Source organism: Geotrypetes seraphini, chromosome 1 (assembly GCF_902459505.1).
Source record: "Geotrypetes seraphini chromosome 1, aGeoSer1.1, whole genome shotgun sequence".
Taxonomy (NCBI): domain Eukaryota; kingdom Metazoa; phylum Chordata; class Amphibia; order Gymnophiona; family Dermophiidae; genus Geotrypetes; species Geotrypetes seraphini.
The window spans coordinates 460927074-460946836 of record NC_047084.1 but is presented as its reverse complement, the minus strand read 5'-3'; the positions used below and the strand labels follow the sequence as shown (position 1 = coordinate 460946836).

The window sequence follows — 19763 nt, the reverse complement described above, 5'->3', positions numbered from 1 at the left end:
TGGTGCCAAACTCTTAGGGCTCCTTTTATCAAGGCTCGCTATGGGGGTTAGCGCGTCAGACATTTTATCATGCGCTAACCCCTGCGGCAGCCTAAAATCCTAACGCCTCGTCAATGGAGGCGTTGGGTACCAGCGCGGCAGGCGGTTTAATGCACGGTATTCCGCTTGTTAAACCGCTACCGTGCCTTTGGAAAAGGACCCCCTTAGGGCGCCTAGTATCGCCTAAGTGGAGGTGCCCTGCAATACTTAACACTTTCTACCTGAAAAGTAAATGTGGTTAAGGGCAGAGAATAGGTGTGGTAGACTTTTTATTATTGCTGTACACTGCCTAGAAATTTATATAAGCGGTATAACAAACTTTTTAATAAACTTGAAACTTGACTTAGGTGTCCGAGTCATGATGGTAAATTAAGCCTGATATAATCTGGCATAATATACAGGTGCCTACCTCTAGGATGCCTAAGAGGTCTAGAAACGGTGCCTAGGTGCTGATTGAAATCTATATCAGGTGGTGTATAGGTACACGTAGGCATTGTTTATAGAATCTGGCCCTTAATGGGCAGAGTAGAGCTCATCTAAGTCTTTATTTGCCATCCTTTACCTTGTCACATATGAATTTACCATACTGGGACAGACCAAATGTCTGTCTAGCTCAGTATCCTGCTTTTCAAGCCAAGCAACTGATAGCATGAAATCTTGCTACTTTTTGGGATTATATCTAATCTCATTCTCGAGCCATTGCTTTTCCCATTTCTACCTTAAAATGGTTTTTGTTTAAACCTTGTTTTCTAATGAGAATTCTAGGTTAATAATTGATTACATACAAGATTGAAATTTAGATAAGTGTAAGAAAAAGGAAGAACTAAAAAAGTACAACGCTGTTTCTGTTCTGAAGAATTAAAAACCTCAAGTTCCCGGGAAAATCCTCTGTGGGTGGGGAGAGCTTGGAACAAACAGATGCGAGCTATTTGCATAGCAGCGCCGCCATTGGCTACCAAGGAGCATGCCTTGTTTGACTACCAAAGCCAGCGTGAGCGGCCGTGGCTGCTTGTTATTGTACACAGGTTGTAGCTAGGAGAGGGCGAGGGAACGGGTGGCGGGGCGGAGCTGCGTCCTGATTGGTCGCGGTGTGAGTTCTGTGGGTGTGGCGGCTTCATTCTTAAGTCTGGCTCGCGTTGCAGTTGTAGAACTGTGCGCGTGTTTAGGTGGAGGTTTTGTAGCAAAGGCATAGCTGCTGCTTTAACAGGCAGCGCTAAAGCCTCAGCTATTTAATAACAGTTACATTTCTCTTACAGTTTTTACTATGTGCGCGCGCTTTTTTTGCTCTGTTTCAAACGTGCGGTTGCTTGCGTCCTGGGGAACAGTAGTAATGACAAGCTAAAGCAGTGGAAAGGACAGGGGCGTCTGTAGTCCTCTTTCCTGGGGCTTACAAATAGTTATCTGCTACTGGGTGCTAACAGTTGGATCTACGACGTCTCTCTTGCAGCCTGGATATGTTAAGCAAAACCATTGAAGCGCTCTGTTCATCTCCAGGTAACGAGATATTTAGTAAAACAAGGCGTGCGTTTGTTCGCTGATGTTTGTGCTCTATTTATTCTATTAATACAGCACTGTTTGTGCTGTTCTGGTCTGTTGTTTTTCATCTCGTGTCCCCTTTTTTTTTGAAATTGGTCCTAAATACGGAGAACGTTTGAAATCTAGTTCTCGCTTTAGAAGCGTTGTGTTGGAAGCTTTTGCCGCCTCTTCTCTAGCCTCATCTAGTTGGGTGATTCTAAAGAGTAACCAGCTCGTTGATAGCTTGGCACTTTTCTTTTCTTGCTGGCTTTGATGAGGGAGTCGGGCTGTTTCAGAGTGCGTGATGTGTTCTTTTTCAAGCCAGGATTTTGTGTACATTGTACATCAGTTTCTAAATAGCAAATACCTGAGCTGGGAGAAAAGCTTTAATGACCTGTTCTCTAGTACCCAAGTTTTCAAGTTTAATAATTTCTTGTTATACTATCCATCCCAAGTATCTAGATGGCTTACAATAGGTAAATACAATAAAAGTTAAAAGAAAGATATAATCGAAAATGTTAGAGGGGGAGAAAACAGACTTGACGAACAGAAACATATAGGGAAGCTGAGGAAGGGAAATAAAGTTTACAATAAAATAAGAGGAGAGGGGAGGGTGAGTACAGTGGGGAGGGGGTGTGTGTGTGTGCTAGACCTAATGCAAATTACCTTTTCCCTGGACGCTGTTGAGGAGTTAGTTAAAATATTGTGAGTGCTCAAGCACCCATAGAGCTGGCTCCTATGCCCAAATTTGCCGCTCCTTCTTCCCCACCCTTCTCAATGCTGCATTCTCTCAAATGATTTATTATAATGCTGGTGAGGTCCTTGTTACTGTATGGCAGTGTCTCGACCTTTTTTTTTTTTTTTTTTTTTAGCTGTGGCATACTAAATGGAGCAAATGGTGGTGGTTTTTTTGCGGCACATTATAATTGAAATTATAAAACTACAAAACCACCAGAAAATTAAATTTTTGAGATTTCTTTAAAGTTCTTTAAGCTATGAATAATTGTAACAATGGTGAAGCTAAAGTATTAGTATTGTAAACAGCTTGTCATGTACAAGCAGTATATCAAAATATAATAAATCCAATCTAGATAGAATTACTCATCAATGGGATGGATAAGCTTGTTTTTGAGTGCAAATGAACTCAAAATGTGGCTCTATAGTTGACAAGCGAACATACGTTTCATTTTTATCCACCATCTGCATATTCTATATCTATTTTAATTTCATTTCTGTCTGAGCTGAAAATCCAAATTTGGAAAGATACGATCCTTGCTTGCTTTGTTGCTCAAGTTAGGATAACGACTGCATAAAAAATAAAATTACTTACCGTTAGTTTTCAAGGACCAATCGCATCAAAGAATGATGCTTGGCTGGGTGGTTGTATTCTTCTACACACAGATGCTCATAACATTGACAGACTCTAAGAGTATGTGCCATTCTAGTCAAGTGTATACTTATGAAGGGAATTTTTTTTTTTTAAACAAAATTCTAGAACCTCTTCAGGGCACACCACTGTGCCCTGGCACACAGTTTGAGAGACACTGCTTTATGGAGTGCTGTGCTAGAAACTTGCAGAATGTTTATCTATTTTTTGGATGTCGGGCTATAGAGCGCAGGCTTAGATAACTATGAAGTAAAGACACTCCCAGTTTGTTCGAAAGGTGTTTCTGTTCCTGCAGCTCATCAGACTCTAGAGGTTGTTGACTATAATAGACCTTATGTGCTTTTCTTGCCCTCTTTATCTTTGGCTATTAAAGCTGTTTTGGAAACTCTGGAGGCTTTGAAATGGGCCACATTCTGCTGCCTATGATATACAAGGGCCATATTTCCACCAACATAGTGCCTCCCTGCCCAAAATGCTGATGCTATCATGAACAACTTCAATTGGGTAACTAGTTCTAATCTCAAACACTCGTATGCATTAAAGTTTCTCTTAACTCGTAATATTGAGCTAACATTTATTGGCCTCCCACAGAATCCAGGTTTCTGTACTTTTAGTATCAAAGTTTGTTTCTCTGAGGGTGCTGCGAGAGAAACAAAGAGTATGTAAGCCTTGTTTTTTGATCGTGCTCTTTCATTAGAACAGTCTTACTGGGTCAGACCATGGGTTCATCAAGCCCAGTAGCCTGTCCTCATGGTGTCCCATCCAGGTCAATAGTACTTGGCCAAAACCCAAGGAGTAGCAATATTCCATGCCATTCCACTAGCCATCAGGAGATCAACCTGTGGCTGATCCGTTTCCCAATCTAATTTCACAATGAACTTGGACAGTCTTTGCCTCCGTAGGGTAAGAAATGTACTTCCTTGTGTGTGCTAATACTGAAACATGATTTTTGAGGCTGTTGTGTTAACACTGTGCTCTTCTGAAATGATTCTTTCCCTAGGAAAGGATAAAGAAGCATTTGAGAAGCTGTATCAGCTGGGCCCTGTGCTGGGGAAAGGGGGCTTTGGCACTGTGTACACAGGACACCGAGTAACAGATAAACTACAGGTGAGACTCTGGCACGAGGCAAGGTGGTCGGACCAAGCTTATTCTTAAATAGAAATCTACTGTAAGACATTCCCAGGAATGACACTGCTGGAACCTTTCAAATGCTTGCAGTAGCCATTACAGAACAAGATTTAGGCGTTGAGCTTTGAGAGTGTTTGACATGTTTTACACTTGTGTTGTGGTGTTGTTTTTTTTTCCAGGTGGCTATAAAATATGTTTGTAGGAGCCGTGTGGTAGATTGGGCTCAGCTGGTAAGTGTGTGTTTTTGTATCAAGTCACTTGTTTCTTTTGTCCCCTCGTGAGATTACATTACATTAGGGATTTCTATTCCGCCATTACCTTGCGGTGAATGGGGTGAGCAGGGACACTCTCCTGCTTTGATTAGGTGTCATGCATTTCAGTTGTTGCTGTTTACACATTAATTTGGTTGTTGGTACCAGCTTAAAAGAATGGGATTCAGAAAGCTGCTGCTGCCGCCGTTAACTCCATGCCTACTCTGGATGTCCTTGGCATCCTTTGCCAGATGTCTTTATTCCTATGCTGCTTCCTGTGAACACACAGTGTACTAGTAAGCCCTGCTTCTGGAGGCTTGTTTGCTTTACTTAGAGACAGACTGACTGGCCTTTCTATAGCCCAGTGATTTTAGGAAGACTCGGCTTACTGAGGGTTCTTCTGCATCCTCCTTTCATGCTACAGACTCCCAAAATTGAACTACTTTTCTCGCAATTTAACCTGGTTTAAAATCATTAAGCTTGCTTTTTTTTTTTTTTTGGGGGGGGGGGGGAGAAAGTACTTTTGTCTATGAAAGATTAGTGCTCCTGGTCAAGATATGAACCTTTTATACCCACCTCCCAGGGGGTTAGTACCTGAGCCTTTTCTCCTCTTTCTCTCTGCAGCCTGGTGGCTCTCGAGTGCCTCTGGAGATTGCATTGATGAAGAAGGTGTGTGCAGGTGGGGGACACCAAGGGGTGATTCGCCTCCTGGACTGGCACGAGACCCCCGATGGCTTTTTCCTGGTATTGGAGAGGCCGGAGCCAGTTCAGGATCTCTTTGATTTCATCACAGAGCGGGGCCCACTGCCAGAAGAGCTGGCCCGGGGCTTCCTGCTGCAGGTGCTAGAGGCAGTTCGTCACTGCCACTCGCGGGGAGTGGTGCATCGTGACATCAAGGATGAGAACCTGCTGCTGAATCTCAGTACTAGTGACTTGAAGCTCATTGATTTTGGCTCAGGTGCTACTCTTAAGGATGGCATGTACACAGACTTTGAGGGTAAGGAGAGGTGAGAGGTTGTGAGATTTGTTTATTTTCTATCCTGTTCTCCCCAATGAGCTCGGAACGAGTTACAGGTTAGCAGGGATCTCAAAGTCCATCCTAGAGGGCCACAATCCAGTTGGGTTTTCAGGATTTTCCCCAATGAATATACATTGAAAGCAGTGCATGCACATAGATCTCATGCATATTCATTGGGGAAATCTTGAAAACCCGACTGGATTTCGGCCCTCAAGAAGGAACTTTGAGACCCCTTTAACAAATTACAATTTGCCATAGCTACAATACAATTTTATCCTAACTTGACACATGTTAGGGATCTAATATCAACATACAGGTTACAGTTTGCCATTTTTACGGTGCAAGAATTTTCCATATAAGTTTTGGTGTGTTAAAAAATTTTCAGCAGCCTTGTGTAGACTTGAGGGGAAGCAAGGCAAGTAATGGCCTGATAGTGACATCTAGTGACAAAATGACATACTGCACAAAGTATAACTTAAATTCACTTATACTGTATACCACAGTAACCTCTCAGTTCAACACGGTTAACAACAATTGAGACTGTACAAGTACAGTGTATTATCGCATTCAGAAGAATTTGTCACATAAGTAGGTCTTTAGTATTTTTCTAAAGGAAAGATAGGAGTTGAAGTTTATCAGGGCAGAAAAGGGTTTATCCCATAATCTAGCTTGAAAAGATAAAATTCTATGGAAAAATATTTTGTATATGCAACCTTTTTACAGCAGGAAATGTAAATACAGGCAGTTCCTGGGTTAAGAATGAGTTCCATTTTTTTAAACCGTTAAGTTGAATTTGTATGTAACTCAGATCCTGTACAGTACACAGTCTATAAAACATTAAAGAAACAGTTCTCCAAAACAAACATTTCTCCCCATGTATCTCTATCTCACACCTCTCCCACCACACCACCATGTCCAATATTTATTTTTCCCTCCCTATGCCTAACAATTCACCTCTTTCTTATCATATGTGCACTGTCTCTTTCCCTCAACATAATGAGAGCCTTACTGGTCAGACTAATGGTCCATCAAGCCCAGTAGCCCGTTCTCATGGCCAATCCAGGTCGCTAGTACCTGGCCAAAAACCAAGGAGTAGTAACATTCTATGCTACCGATCCAGGGCAAGCAGTGGCTTCCCCCATGTCTTTCTCAATAACAGAGTAGACTTTTCCTCCAGGAAATTATCCAAACCTTTCTTAAAACCAACTACACTATCCGTTCTTACCACAACCTCTGACAATGCGTTCCAGAGCTTAACTATTCTTTGAGTGTCTTCTAGTCGTAATTTTTGATGGAGTAAAAAATTGATCCACTCGTATACATTCTATTCCACTCAGGATTTTGAAGATTTCAGTCATATCTCCCATCGGCCGTCTCTTTTCCAAGCTGAAGAGCCCTAACCTTTTTAGTCTTTTCTCGTACAAAAGGAGTTCCATCCCCTTTATCATCTTGGTCACTCTTCTTTGAACCTTTCCTAGCGCCGCTAAATCTTTCATGAGATAAGGAGACCAGAATTGAGCGCAATACTCCAGATGAGGTTGCACCATGAATTGATACAGGGGCATTATAACATTCTTTCTCTTATTAATATCCCTTTTTAAAATAATTCCTAGCATTTTTTTTGGCCGCCGCCACACATTGGGTGGAAGATTTCATCGTATTGTCTACGATGACACCCAGATCCTTTTCTTGGGCACTAACCCCCATGGTGGACCTTAGCATCCGGTAACTGTGATTTGGGGTTATTCTTCCCAATATGCATCATTTTGCATTTGTCCACATTAAATTTAATCTGTCATTTGGATGACCAGTCTTCCAGTTTCCTAAGGTCTGCCTGCCTGCAATTTTTCACAATCCACATGTGTTTTAACACCTTTGAACAGTTTAGTGTCATCTGCAAACTTAATTACCTCGCTCATTGTCCCAATTTCCAGATCATTTATAAATAAGTTAAATAGCACTGGTCCCAATATAGATCCCTGCAGCACTCCACTGTTTACTCTACTCCATTTTGCCCAGGCTTACTGGTCTATAATGTCCCAGATCTCCCCTGGAACCCTTTTTAAAAATGACCGTCACATTGGCCACCTTCCAATCTTCAGGTACTACAGACAATTTTAGCAATAGGTTACAGATCACTAACAGCAGGTCAGCAATTTCATGTTGGCGTTTTCAGTACCCTGGGATATATATACATTAGTATTGGTATGCTAATTTTTGTTTTGAATTTAAAATAAAAGAAAAAGAGAAATTGAGTGGTAAAGAAGGGTAAATAAATGGGGGGGGGGGGGGGGCAGTGGACTTGTGTGCCTAGGGCCCCTCAATGAATTACTCCTGCCCTGGTTATAAGTTCACATTCAATCTCTGAAAAAAAAACAGCTCCCTATAGAAAAACTTCCAGCCACAATTTATGGCATCCAACTTCAGAAAATTGTCACTTAGCTTTTGTTGATAGCTAGCCGTTCTCTGTTCCTACTATAACGGTTCTCCCTCGCAGCGTTTCTGTCATCCGCTTGAGTTTCAAAGTCCAGTGCAGAGATGCTACAGGATCATCCCTGTTTCGCCTCCACAGCTTCGTCAGGAATTGTCTACATTATCCAACAAAATGGGATCAACATCAAGCTAAACAAGCTTATAGAGTGACATTGTGTTTCAAGTTTAATAAAAATTTGTATATCACCTATCAGCCTTCTAAGAGGTTTGTACATAATAAAATAGGGTAACATACATTGAAACATACAGAACCTACTGGAATGATAGGATTAAGGTAAAGAATCTAATATAATAAAAGACTAAGCCGCGCATGCGCACTCCCACCTGTGTGCGTCCGTTTTCCGTGAGATGTAGGGCACCTCAGGTAGGAGTGTGCATGTGCGCGAATCTCTCTCTCCCTCCATGATCTCATAGCTACCAGGGCTTCCCCACTCTTACCCAGGAATCGCCGAAGTACAGGCGGCCTTGGCAAAGCCAATGAAGGACCCAGGGAGGTTGAGGATGAGCCGGCAGGTGCAACTGAACATACCAGCTAGCTTTTAGCCTCAGCTCTCTCACACGCTTCTCAGGGTATGTCCTCCTCCCCAGCCGCCATTTTCCACGCGGAGGCTGTTGGCGGCCTGAGGCGGTTGTCGGCTGCGGTGGCTGCATGCCGCGGCAGCAGAACCCGGACGGCATTTTACAATAAAAGAGGCAAGTTGGCTTTTCAAACCACACCCCCCCCACCGCCGACGCAATATCTTTTAAAACCCTGCTCCCCAGCTTTGTGGTTAAGGCCTGGCTTCTTCGGGCAGCAGCACCGTTTAAAATTCGGTGCTGTTGCCAGCTTCGAATGGTAGGGCATGGAGTTAAGGAGGAAGGTATGGGGGGAGGAAAATACTGCACAGGGAAGTGGGGTGGGAAGGAAATGCTTCAGCACACGGAAATGGAGGGGCAGAAAAAGGAAGGGACGCAGGGGGGAGAAGGAAAAAGGGGTTGATGGACAGGGGAAGAGGTGCTGATGGACAGGGGGGGCAGAAAAATGAAGGCAGGCCTACTGCTGGACAGGGGGAGCAGGAAGGAGGTGATGATAGACAGGGGGAGGTAAAACAAAGGGAGAAGGGCTGCTGCTGGATAAGGTGGGCAGTGATGGGGTGGTGGAGGACACAGGGGAGGTAAAAGGAAGGGAGAATGGACAAGGGGAGCAGGCAAGGGATGGTAGTGGACAACCAAGGAAAAAAAAAAAAGAAAGAAAGACACACAGAAATACAGAAAGCGGCTAAGGAGAGAGAAAAAAAAAATAAAGACAAGACACACACACATATATTCTAGCACCCATTAATGTAATGGGCTATAAGACTAGTTACATTATAAAATAGGAAAGTACTTCCTGCTGCTTCCAGTTCCTCCTCCTGACATCATATCACGCTATCATAGCTCAACTCCTACAGGTCTATCAACCAATACTGTTTCTTTAAATCTTCATTCCCAAATTTAAAAAAATCAAGAAAACTTTTTTCTAACAAAAAAAATGAAACAGCCTACGCTGTGAGCATTCAAACCATGGGACGTTGTTGAGCGCCTTTCAAATATCCAGTGCTGTTCTTGTTGCGGAAGCCTCTTCCGCCAATCACCATGTTGAGGGGACTGCGAAACTCACTCTAGCACCACACGCAGTAAAGATCTAAATTCATGACGGGTTTGTAGACAATGGAACACTAATGGCTCTTCTACGTGCTTTGTGTTCAAAACATGATCGATGTTCCAGCAGATGCTTTCTCAGTCAGTCCCACATATAACAGGGGACAAGGGCACCATATCAAATAAATCATTCTTATAGACTCTGACCCTACTTTTGTAGAACAATGGAATAAAATCTTAAATCGTTCTTTAGACCTAATGTTGATTTAAGACACAGGAGGGTACATAAATATAGAAACATAGAATATGACAGCAGAAAAGGGCCATCGGCCCAACAAGTCTGCCCACTCTAAGAACCCTCTCCCCTAAGCACTTCCTTGAAGTGAACCCACATGCTTGTCCCATTTTTTTCTTAAAATCGAACACGTTGCTGGCCTCAGTTACCTGAAGTGGAAGATCATTCCAACGATCAACCACCCTTTCAGTGAAGAAATACTTCCTAGTGTCACACAAAAACAAAAAAAGGGGATCCAAAAAAGATCTGCAGAAAAAATCAGCCAGGAGCAACCAAAACAAAACTGCAGACTGTGTACAAGATGCAGGCAAATTTTAATATGACAAGAACACAATATATAAAACCCTTTTACCAATAAAGGGACCCGACACGGTCTGTGTTTCGGACAAACCTTCGTCAGGGGTCCATGGTAAAATAGGGGGGCTAAAAAATGCCACAAAAAAATGAAGAATCTCGACGGGATGCCTGTGTGTATCAAGTTCGCCAAAAAAGCCAACAGCAGTAAAGCGCTCTCCCTGTTACCCAGTCAAAGAAGCTGATTAGATTGGATTGGCAGGACCTTCCCTTTGTAAATCCATGCTGGTGGGGAATCCCTCAGCTGCTCGTCACTCAGGATCGTATCTAATTCGTGTTTAATCAACATTTTCATAAGTTTACACACTATTGATATGAGACTTACCTGTCTGTAATTTGCAGTCTCCAACCTGCATCCCTTTTTAGAAATTAACAGAGGAATTGTCGCAATATCAAAACGGAAGAGGGTTATGAGGAAAAACCCAAAGAATTGACCTCAAGGATGGATAAATTTAGAGGTGAGTTATGCATGCAGAAAATTAAGACATTCCAAAGAGACCAAAGGGTTACAGTTTGGGATACATTTACTTCTGGATGAAGCAAAAGAACTCCAGTGAGCAGGGCACTATGAATTAGAACATTAAGTTCACCTTATCGGGAGATTCAAGCACTAGTGGGGATAAGCTTGCCGCTCGACTGATAAAGACTTGGATAGGGATTCACGCAAAAGGACGAATTCCAGAAGGAGAGGAAGATGGGGGCGGGGCAGCAATCCCCAAACCAGGTCACAAGCACAGAAGGATCAGTTGTGGTAAATATATCATACTATGAGGTGTCCCAATAGGAGGAACAAGAGTTGGCCAGGGGCTTGTCATTCATGCCAACCAAGAACCATCAGCCTTTTCAATTTAGAATGGAAATGGAGAGGTTTGTCCATCATTTACAATTGCATGTTTTGTTTTCTGAAGAGTTGGGCACGTTAGACAGGTTTGTGGTTAAAGAGAAATCCTCCTGGGTCCCATCTGGACCTCTGGATTCAGTCCTTTAAACTTTTAAAATGGCAGTATTACAAGAAGTGGAAAAACTGGAGGGATAATATAGTCACAATATGGATAAAGCTGAGAGAGAAGCTTTGGATAAACTACAGGAGGAACAGTCAATATTGATTAAGAGAGCAGACAAAGAAGGGGCGGTGGTGCTCTGGGATAAGCAGAGATATCGAGGGGAAGTATACCAGCAATTGGCGGATGAGTACTTATGTGAAGCTACAAGAGGACCCTACTAAGGAGATTTATGAATTGGTGAAAGACAGGATGGAAGAGGGACTGAATAAGAAGTTCCTCACACAACATGAGTACAAGTATCTAACATCTAAAGTATGCACTACTCCTGTGCTCTGTCTACTGCCAAAAATCCATAAGAACAGGTATATGCCACCAGGGCGTCCCAAAGTGTCTGCATGAAGTTCCTCCCTTGAACGCTTGTGTTAGCATGTGGATATTCATTTGAGTCCTTGTGTGCAAAGAGTAAAAGCCCTCCTGAAAGATTCGACTTTTTTTTTTTTTTTTTTTTTTTGCAACTTTCGCAATCTTGGGAAGTAGAGGTAACTCAAGTTACATATATGATAACCATGGATGTGTCCTCCCTCTATATACTTCTGTCCCCTAAGGCAAAGCTCTAGAAGTGCTAGAAGCTGCCCTTGAAGTGAAACCGTGACCCCACGTAGTACCCACTGAATTTTTGGAAATAAGAATTGCTATAACCAAAAATTTATTTTTTATTTGAGGATACTCACTACCAGCAGTGTTTGGGGGTGGCAATGAGTACCTCTTTTGCGCCCACGATGGTGAATTTGTGTATGGGGGCCTTTGAAGAAAAGTGAATATGTGGTTCTGCATTTTTTGAGTTAATAATTTGAGTCTGCTTCATAGATGGTTTTTTTGTCTATGGAAGGGGTCCTTAGAAGAATTCCAGGATTTGTTTTACTTATTTGAATAGTTGTCATCTGAGAATACAGTTCACAGCCCAATGGAATGAATGCAAGTTTTGTGGTGGTTTTTTTAAGATTTTTTTTTTTTTTTTTTTTTACAGATATATTTAAAATAAAGGAGGGAGAGCACTTTAACACTACGGTGCTCTCAAAACCTACAGATGGGAACACGATGCTGGCTTTCTCTAGTATGCACCCTTATTGCTTAAAAACTAATATCCCTTTTATGCAGTTCTTCAGATTTAGGAGAATCTGTTGCACAACATTGGAATTTAAAAAGAAGTCTAAAGGATTATATAAGTTTGTGCAGCAGGGTTACCCAGAATCTGTGGTGAAGAAATCATATAAAAGAGCCCTATATAACTCCTGTGAAGATTACTTCAGTATAATACCAAAAGGAATTCTCTTAAAATAATTCCAAAGGAGTCCCATTTCTATAGATTTTTCTCCTCAGTTACAACAGGCTGTACAGTTACAACAGGCTGTATCTGGCACTACTGAAAATTCATCCATATCTTAAAGATGTTAAGAGAATTTTTTTCATTTTCTGAGAAATCAGAATTTGGGGGACATTTTCAGCCCAAATGTGCTGTCCTCTATTTATGGTGCTGTTGAAAAGAATGGACAGGGATACCAAGCTTGTGGGCAATGTTCCGTTTATGAAAACATAATGGCAACTAGTGCTTTCACCTATCCAAAGATGGGTAAGGTATATGATCTTAAGTGGGGCACCTGTTATATGTGGGACAGACTTCCCATATGTTGAGAGAGAGAGAGAGTCTGTTGGAACATCGGTCATATTTTGAACACAAAGCAGGTAGAAGAGCCATTAGTGTCCCATTGTCTATAAACCCATCATGAATTTAGATCTTTATGGTGTGTGGTGCTAGAGCGAGTACCACAGTCCCCTCGACATGGTGATTAGTGGAAGAGGCTTCTGCAACAAGAACAGCGCTGGATATTTGAAATGCGCTCAACAATGCCCCATGGTTTGAATGCTCACAGAGTGGGCTGCATTTTTTTTTTCTTCTTCTTTTTTAAAATTTTTTGTTAGGATTTTTCAGTTTTCTTGATATTTTGGAATGAAGATTTAAAGAAACTGTAATGGTTGATAGACCTGTAGGAGTTGAGCTGCGATAGGGTGATATGATGTCCGGAGGAGGAACCGGAACATAAGAATAGCCTCACTGGGTCAGACCAATGGTCAATCAAGCTCAGAGGCCAATCTAGGTCGCTAGTACCGGCCAAAACCCAAGGAGTAGCAATATTCCATGCTACTGATCCAGGGCAAGCAGTGGCTTCTAAATAACACACTGGACTTTTCCTCCAGGAACATGTCCAAACCTTTCTTAAAACCAGCTACGTTATCCGCTCTTACCACAACCTCTGGCAATGCGTTCCAGAGCTTTAACTATTCTCTGAGTGAAAAAAATTCCTCCTATTGGTTTTAAAAGTATTTCCCTGTAACTTCGAGTGTCCCCTAGTCTTTGTAATTTTTTGACGGAACATCACTTTGCATTTGTCCATGTTAAATTTCATCTGCCATTTGGACAACCAGTCTTCCAATTTCCTAAGGTCCGCCTGCAATTTTTCACAATCCGCATGTGTTTTAACAACTTTGAACAGTTTAGTGTCATCTGCAAATTTAATCACCTCACTTGTTCCAATTTCCAGATCATTTATAAATAAGTTAAATAGCACTGGTCCTAGTACAGACCCCCTGCGGCACTCCACTGTTTACTCTCTTCCATTGAAAAAAATGACCATTTAACCCTACCCTCTGTTTTCTGTCCGATAACCAATTCCATCCTAATCCACAACTGAACTTTGCCATCTATCCCATGACATCTTAATTTTTTCAGGAGCCTCTTGTGAGGAACTTTATCAAAACCTTTCTGAAAATCTAGATACACTATAGCAACCGGCTCACCTTTATTCACACCTTCAAAGAAGTCGAGCAAATTGGTGAGGCAGGATCTCCCTCGGCTGAACTCATGCTGACTCCCGTCTCATTAAATCATTTATTTATTCAATTTTCTATACCGTTCTCCCAAGGGAGCTCAGACGGTTTACATGAATTTATTCAGGTACTCAAGCATTGTTCCCTGTATGTTCCAGTGAGCTCACAGTCTTATCTAATGTACCTGGGGCAATAGGGAGATTAAGTGACTTGCCCAGTGTCAAAAGGAGCAACGTGCGTTTTAACCCACAACCCCAGGGTGTTGAGGCTGTAGCTTTAACCACACAAGTTTGTCTACGTGTTCCACAATTTTATTTTTTATAATTGTTTCTATCATTTTGCTGTCACTGAAGTGAGGCTTACCAGTCTGTAATTTCCCAGATCTCCCCTGGAGCCCTTTTTAAAAATTGGCGTAACATTGGCCACCCTCCTGGTAGAGATCAGGAACTATAAGCTTATTTAGCCGAGAGGGAGAACTGTTATAGCAAGAACAGAGAACGGCCAGCTATCAACGAAAGCTAAGTGATAATTTCTGATGTTGGATGCCATAAATTGTGGCTGGTAGATTTTTCTACAGGGAGCTGTGGGGTTTTTTCCCCAGAGATTTGAATGTGAACTTATGTTCAAATATATTTTATTGAACTCAAAAGAAAAGTACACGAGCAAGTACAAATATAACTACGGGAGCTCACATTATGTCGATGGAAACCACAAGGCAACCCCCCCGCCCCCCACCCACACAACCCCTCGAGCCTCTGAGCTCTACAGAATCACGAAGAAAAGAGGCAAACCAACAGGAATAAACAAAAATCCCTGAATCAACTAACAGTCACAGGTACCACTCCCCCCCCCCCCTCCGCCCACCCCATTCCCAGTCCTCCATCAAGCCCAACTCACAGCATCGGAGCAGAAAATATCAAGTAATTTCAAGCAGATAACCAGTGGAGAGTACAGTCCAAAGCAACAGTTTAACAGTTCAGGAGGCGGCTACGGGCCACTGGAGTCATAGTGGTCCAAAAAGGCTCCCAAGTATGTTGAAAGTTCTGGCCCAGCAAAGAAGAGAAATCGACAACATCTCTCCACTCCCACATCGCAAGGGTGATCAAGTGACATCACCAGAGGGAATAGTCAGGTCCCTCCACTTCTAGCCACTTGAGCAGAATACACTTGAGAGCTACTATCACAGTACACTGAAGACATGCAGCGGTCCCTGGTCTGTGAGGAGTAAAATGAAGAGGGACACCAAAAAGTAAGAGGAGAACGACGAATAACAATGTTACAAATGCGTTCAACAAAGAGAAAAATAGCTTCCCAAAAGAACTGAATGAAAGGGCAAGTCCAGAACATATGTCCCAAATCCACAACGGGAGCAGTGCAGCGAGGACAGGCAGAAGAAGCTCAGAACCCCGAAAGATGGGCCCGTTTAAGTGATATATACAAACGTAATACCAGTTTGTAATGTTGTTCCCAAAAAGTAGCATACTTGCGAAAAACAGGTAATTTGTATATAGCACAAAGAATAACATCATCAGGCAATAGTACAGAAAGGTCATGAGCCCAAGCATCCCTCAATCTAATATGGTCTAGCAAGGGGGACTCATCCTTCAAATGTCTATGATGAAATTTAAGGGTGACCGGGAGCTGAGATCCAAAGATAAAGGCTGTGGATAAAAGCTCCTGGCAAGAGGCCGTCAAATGGGCAGATAGCAAAGGCAATATAATGTTGAATTTGCAGATAAGCAAAGCCATCTGTTCGAGACAGGCCAAATTCGTGACATAGCGTTTCAAAAGACTTAATTTTCCCTACATCATCATCTCTGTGCTCCCCAATGAACAAAACTAGCCCCATCCACCCCTGGTAAAAAATTCCCATTATAGCGTAATGGCAAGAAAGGAGAAATAGTAGAACTAAGAGAGTGAAACTTACAAACCCATTGCCAAGCCTTCCTCAAGACTTAGGAAGAGGCACAGGTTGAGCTGAAGTCACAGAATAAAGATAAGCACTAAAGTGAGTCGTAGTGAAACAGGAAAGCTCTAAAGAGGTATTAGTAAAATGTACCGTTCCCCGAAAAAAATCATTAATGTGACGCTTGCCACAATACACCATCAAGTGGCGAAGATTCAACAAGCCTAAACCCCCCCTTGTACCACGGAGATGCCGCTCGACAGTAAGGCAGGCGAGCTCTTTTACCACCCCAGAGAAACCGAGCTAAGTTGCCAATACTTCTTTGAGACTAAGGTAAGTAAACACCGATCTGAGTCAGGGGAGAGTATACATACTTTCGAGTCTGGGGTTGGCTCACATTATAATTCTGGGTCACATTGTAATTCTGGGTCTAAGGGGAGTACACATTGTAATTCTGGGTCTAGGGGGAGTACACATTGTAATTCTGGGTCTAGGGGGGTACACATTGTAATTCTGGGTCCAGTGAGAGAACACGCATTGCAAATTGTACTAAAGGAGTTCAAGTAGCCCAAGCGGGAATACCCCCACAGGGTACACACATTTCCGAGTCTGGGATAGGAGCACACTGTAGTTCTGGGTCTGGGGATTCCGGGATAGGTGCACGTTGTAACTCTGGGTCTAGAGAAAGTACAAAACATGCGAATAATGCTAAAGGTGTCCAAGTAGCTCAAGCGGGAACATCCTCACTGAGACTTAACAAACATACAACATGGAGGGCTATGTACGTAAATGCCAACAGTCTGGGAAACAAGATCCTGGAATTAGAAACAGAAATGAGGAATGACGACCTGGATGTGGTGGTGATATCTGAGACCTGGCTCACGGATTCCCAAGGGTGGGACATGGCCATACCGGGTTACAACTTGCTTCGCCGGGACAGGGAGGGCAAAATGGGAGGAGGTGTAGCATTATATACTAAAGATGACATTAAGGTCACCAGAATCACAGATGTCAACTACACTGGGGAATCCCTTTGGGTAAATTTGGCCAGAGGGAAGGACAAATGCCTGTATCTTGGCGTAATATACAGACCCCCAAGACAACAGGATGACCTTGATATGGAATTAATCGGAGATATAGAGAATATCACCTTGCGTGGGGACACAGTATTGTTAGGTGACTTCAACATGCCTGATATGGATTGGGACATGCTTTCCTCTGCTTCCGGTAGCAGCAGGAGGCTATTAAACTCTATGAAGGGAGCAAGACTCAGGCAACTGGTGTTGGAACCAACAAGGGATCAGGCAATACTGGACCTGATACTTACCAATGGAGAAAGTGTCACAGAGGTCTCGGTGGGCGACACATTGGCCTCCAGTGACCACAACATGGTATGGTTCAATCTCAGGAAAGGTTTCACTAAATCTACCACACTGACCAAGGTCCTCAAATTCAAGGACACAAACTTCAAAGAAATGGGAGACTTTGTTCACCAGGCGCTACAAAGCCAAGCGGAAACCGATAACGTGGAAGAAATGTGGTCGACTTTGAAAGCCACCATACAAGAAGCAACAAACCGCTCTGTTAAATCAGTAAGTAAACGGCGAAGGAACAATAAGCCACAGTGGTTCTCTGCGGAGATTTCAGACCTCATCAAAGAGAAGAAAAAAGCATTCATTTCTTACAAACAATCAGGGAAACAGGACTCTAGGGAAGTCTATCTGGCCAAGTCAAAAGCCATCAAAACAGCAGTTAGGGAGGCCAAATTCCGCATGGAGGAGTCTCTAGCGAAGAACATCCAGAAAGGAGATAAATCCTTCTTCAGGTATATCAGTGACAGAAATAAGAACTCAGGCGGGATAGTACGTCTTAGGAAACCAGACGGAGACTATGCAGAAGCGGACTCGGAAAAAGCCTAACTGCTAAATGAATACTTCTGCTCAGTCTTCACCCGCGAGGCGCCAGAACTTGGCCCTCAGCTACAGACAAGGGTTGACGCAGATGACCCGTTTAATAATTTTGAGTTTACACCCAGCGGTGTCTACTGCGAGCTGTCAAAGCTTAAGGTTAACAAGGCAATGGGGCCTGACAACCTACACCCCAGGGTGCTCAGGGAGTTGTGTGATGTCTTGGCGGAACCGCTATCCGCGCTCTTCAATCTCTCCCTTAGTACGGGTAACATCCCGTTGGACTGGAAGACGGCTAACGTCATTCCACTCCACAAGACAGCAAACTACAGATCGGTGAGTCTCACATCAATAGTGTGCAAACTAATGGAAACTCTAATCAAACGCCAATTGGATACGATCCTGAACGAGGAGAATCTATGGGATCCCCGTCAACATGGATTTACTAAGGGGAGATTCTGCCAATCCAACCTGATCAGCTTTTTTGACTAGGTGACGAGGAAGCTGGATGTTGGGGAGTCCCTGGACATCGTATACCTGGACTTCAGTAAAGCATTCGATAGCGTACCACATTGCAGGTTGCTGAGCAAGATGAGTTCTATAGGATTGGGTGACGCATTGATGAAATGGGTTGGGAACTGGCTTGGAGGTAGGCTTCAGAGGGTAGTGGTGAACGGCACCCCCTCCGAAATGACGGAGGTAATCAGCGGAGTGCCGCAGGGCTCGGTCCTGGGCCCAATCCTATTCAACATCTTTATAAGAGACTTGGCAGAAGGGCTGCGAGGTAAAATAACATTATTCGCCGATGACGCCAAACTAAGCAATGTAGTGGGCAAAAGCACAACAGACATAAATTTAATGTCCGACAACATGATGCACGACCTACTCCTACTGGAGCGCTGGTCTAGGTCCTGGCAACTCAGCTTCAATGCCAAAAAATGCAAAGTCATGCACCTGGGCAGCCAAAATCCATGCAAGACTTACACCCTTAATGGCGAGATCCTAACAAGAACTGAAGCAGAATGAGACTTAGGGATGATCGTCAGTGAGAACATGAAGACTGCCAATCAAGTGGAGCAAGCTTCATCCAAGGCAAGGCAAATCATAGGTTGCATACGCAGGAGTTTCGTCGGCCGTAAGCCTGAAGTCATTATGCCATTGTATAGATCCATGGTGAGGCCCCACCTGGAATACTGTGTGCAATTCTGGAGGCCGCATTACCGTAAGGATGTGCTGAGACTGGAGTCGGTCCAGAGAATGGCCACCGGATGGTCTCGGGACTCGAGGATCTCCCGTACGAGGAACGGCTGGATAAGTTGCAGCTGTACTCACTCGAGGAACGCAGAGAGAGGGGTGACATGATCGAGACATTCAAGTATCTCACGGGCCACATCGAGGTGGAAGAAGATATCTTATTTTTCAAGGGTCCCGCAGCAACAAGGGGGCATCCATGGAAAATCGGGGGCGGGAAACTGCACGGGGACACCAGGAAATTCTTTTTCACTGAAAGGGTGGTTGATCGCTGGAATAATCTTCCACTTCAGGTTATTGAGGCCAGCAGCGTGCCTGATTTTAAGGCCAAATGGGATAGACACGTGGGATCTATTCACAGAGAAAGGTAGGGGAGGGTCATTGGGGTTGGCAGACCAGATGGGCCGTGGCCCTTATCTGCCGTCTATTTCTATGTAACTAAGCGTTCCAATCTTTTTCATCCTTAGTGGTCAAGTAGAGCGGGAGCACCTGAAAAACATACAACCAACACGGAACAATAAGCATATTGTAAAGACTCACTCTACCCATAAGCGATAAAGGCAGCCCCTGCCATAATTATAAGCGAGCAATAAGAGCAGTAAATAACAGATCGACATTAAGAGAATATAAACGCGAGAGATCTCGTGGAATAAGGATCCCCAGATATTAAGTTCAGTCTCTGCCCAGCATAGAGGGAAAGGACCTCTTC

The 19763-nt window shown here is 43.3% G+C and overlaps 1 protein-coding gene across 1 annotated transcript in view; it reads left to right on the top strand.

The window, feature by feature from the left end:
- Positions 1-1176: 1176 nt before the first annotated feature.
- PIM2 (Pim-2 proto-oncogene, serine/threonine kinase) overlaps positions 1177-19763 on the top strand; it is a 35614-nt gene continuing 17027 nt past the window's right edge. The window contains exons 1-4 of the mRNA XM_033922876.1: positions 1177-1533; positions 3942-4048; positions 4249-4299; positions 4945-5317. Of these exons, the coding sequence (XP_033778767.1) occupies positions 1494-1533; positions 3942-4048; positions 4249-4299; positions 4945-5317 (571 nt within the window). The 5' untranslated portion in view covers positions 1177-1493. The remainder of the gene's footprint in view (positions 1534-3941; positions 4049-4248; positions 4300-4944; positions 5318-19763) is intronic.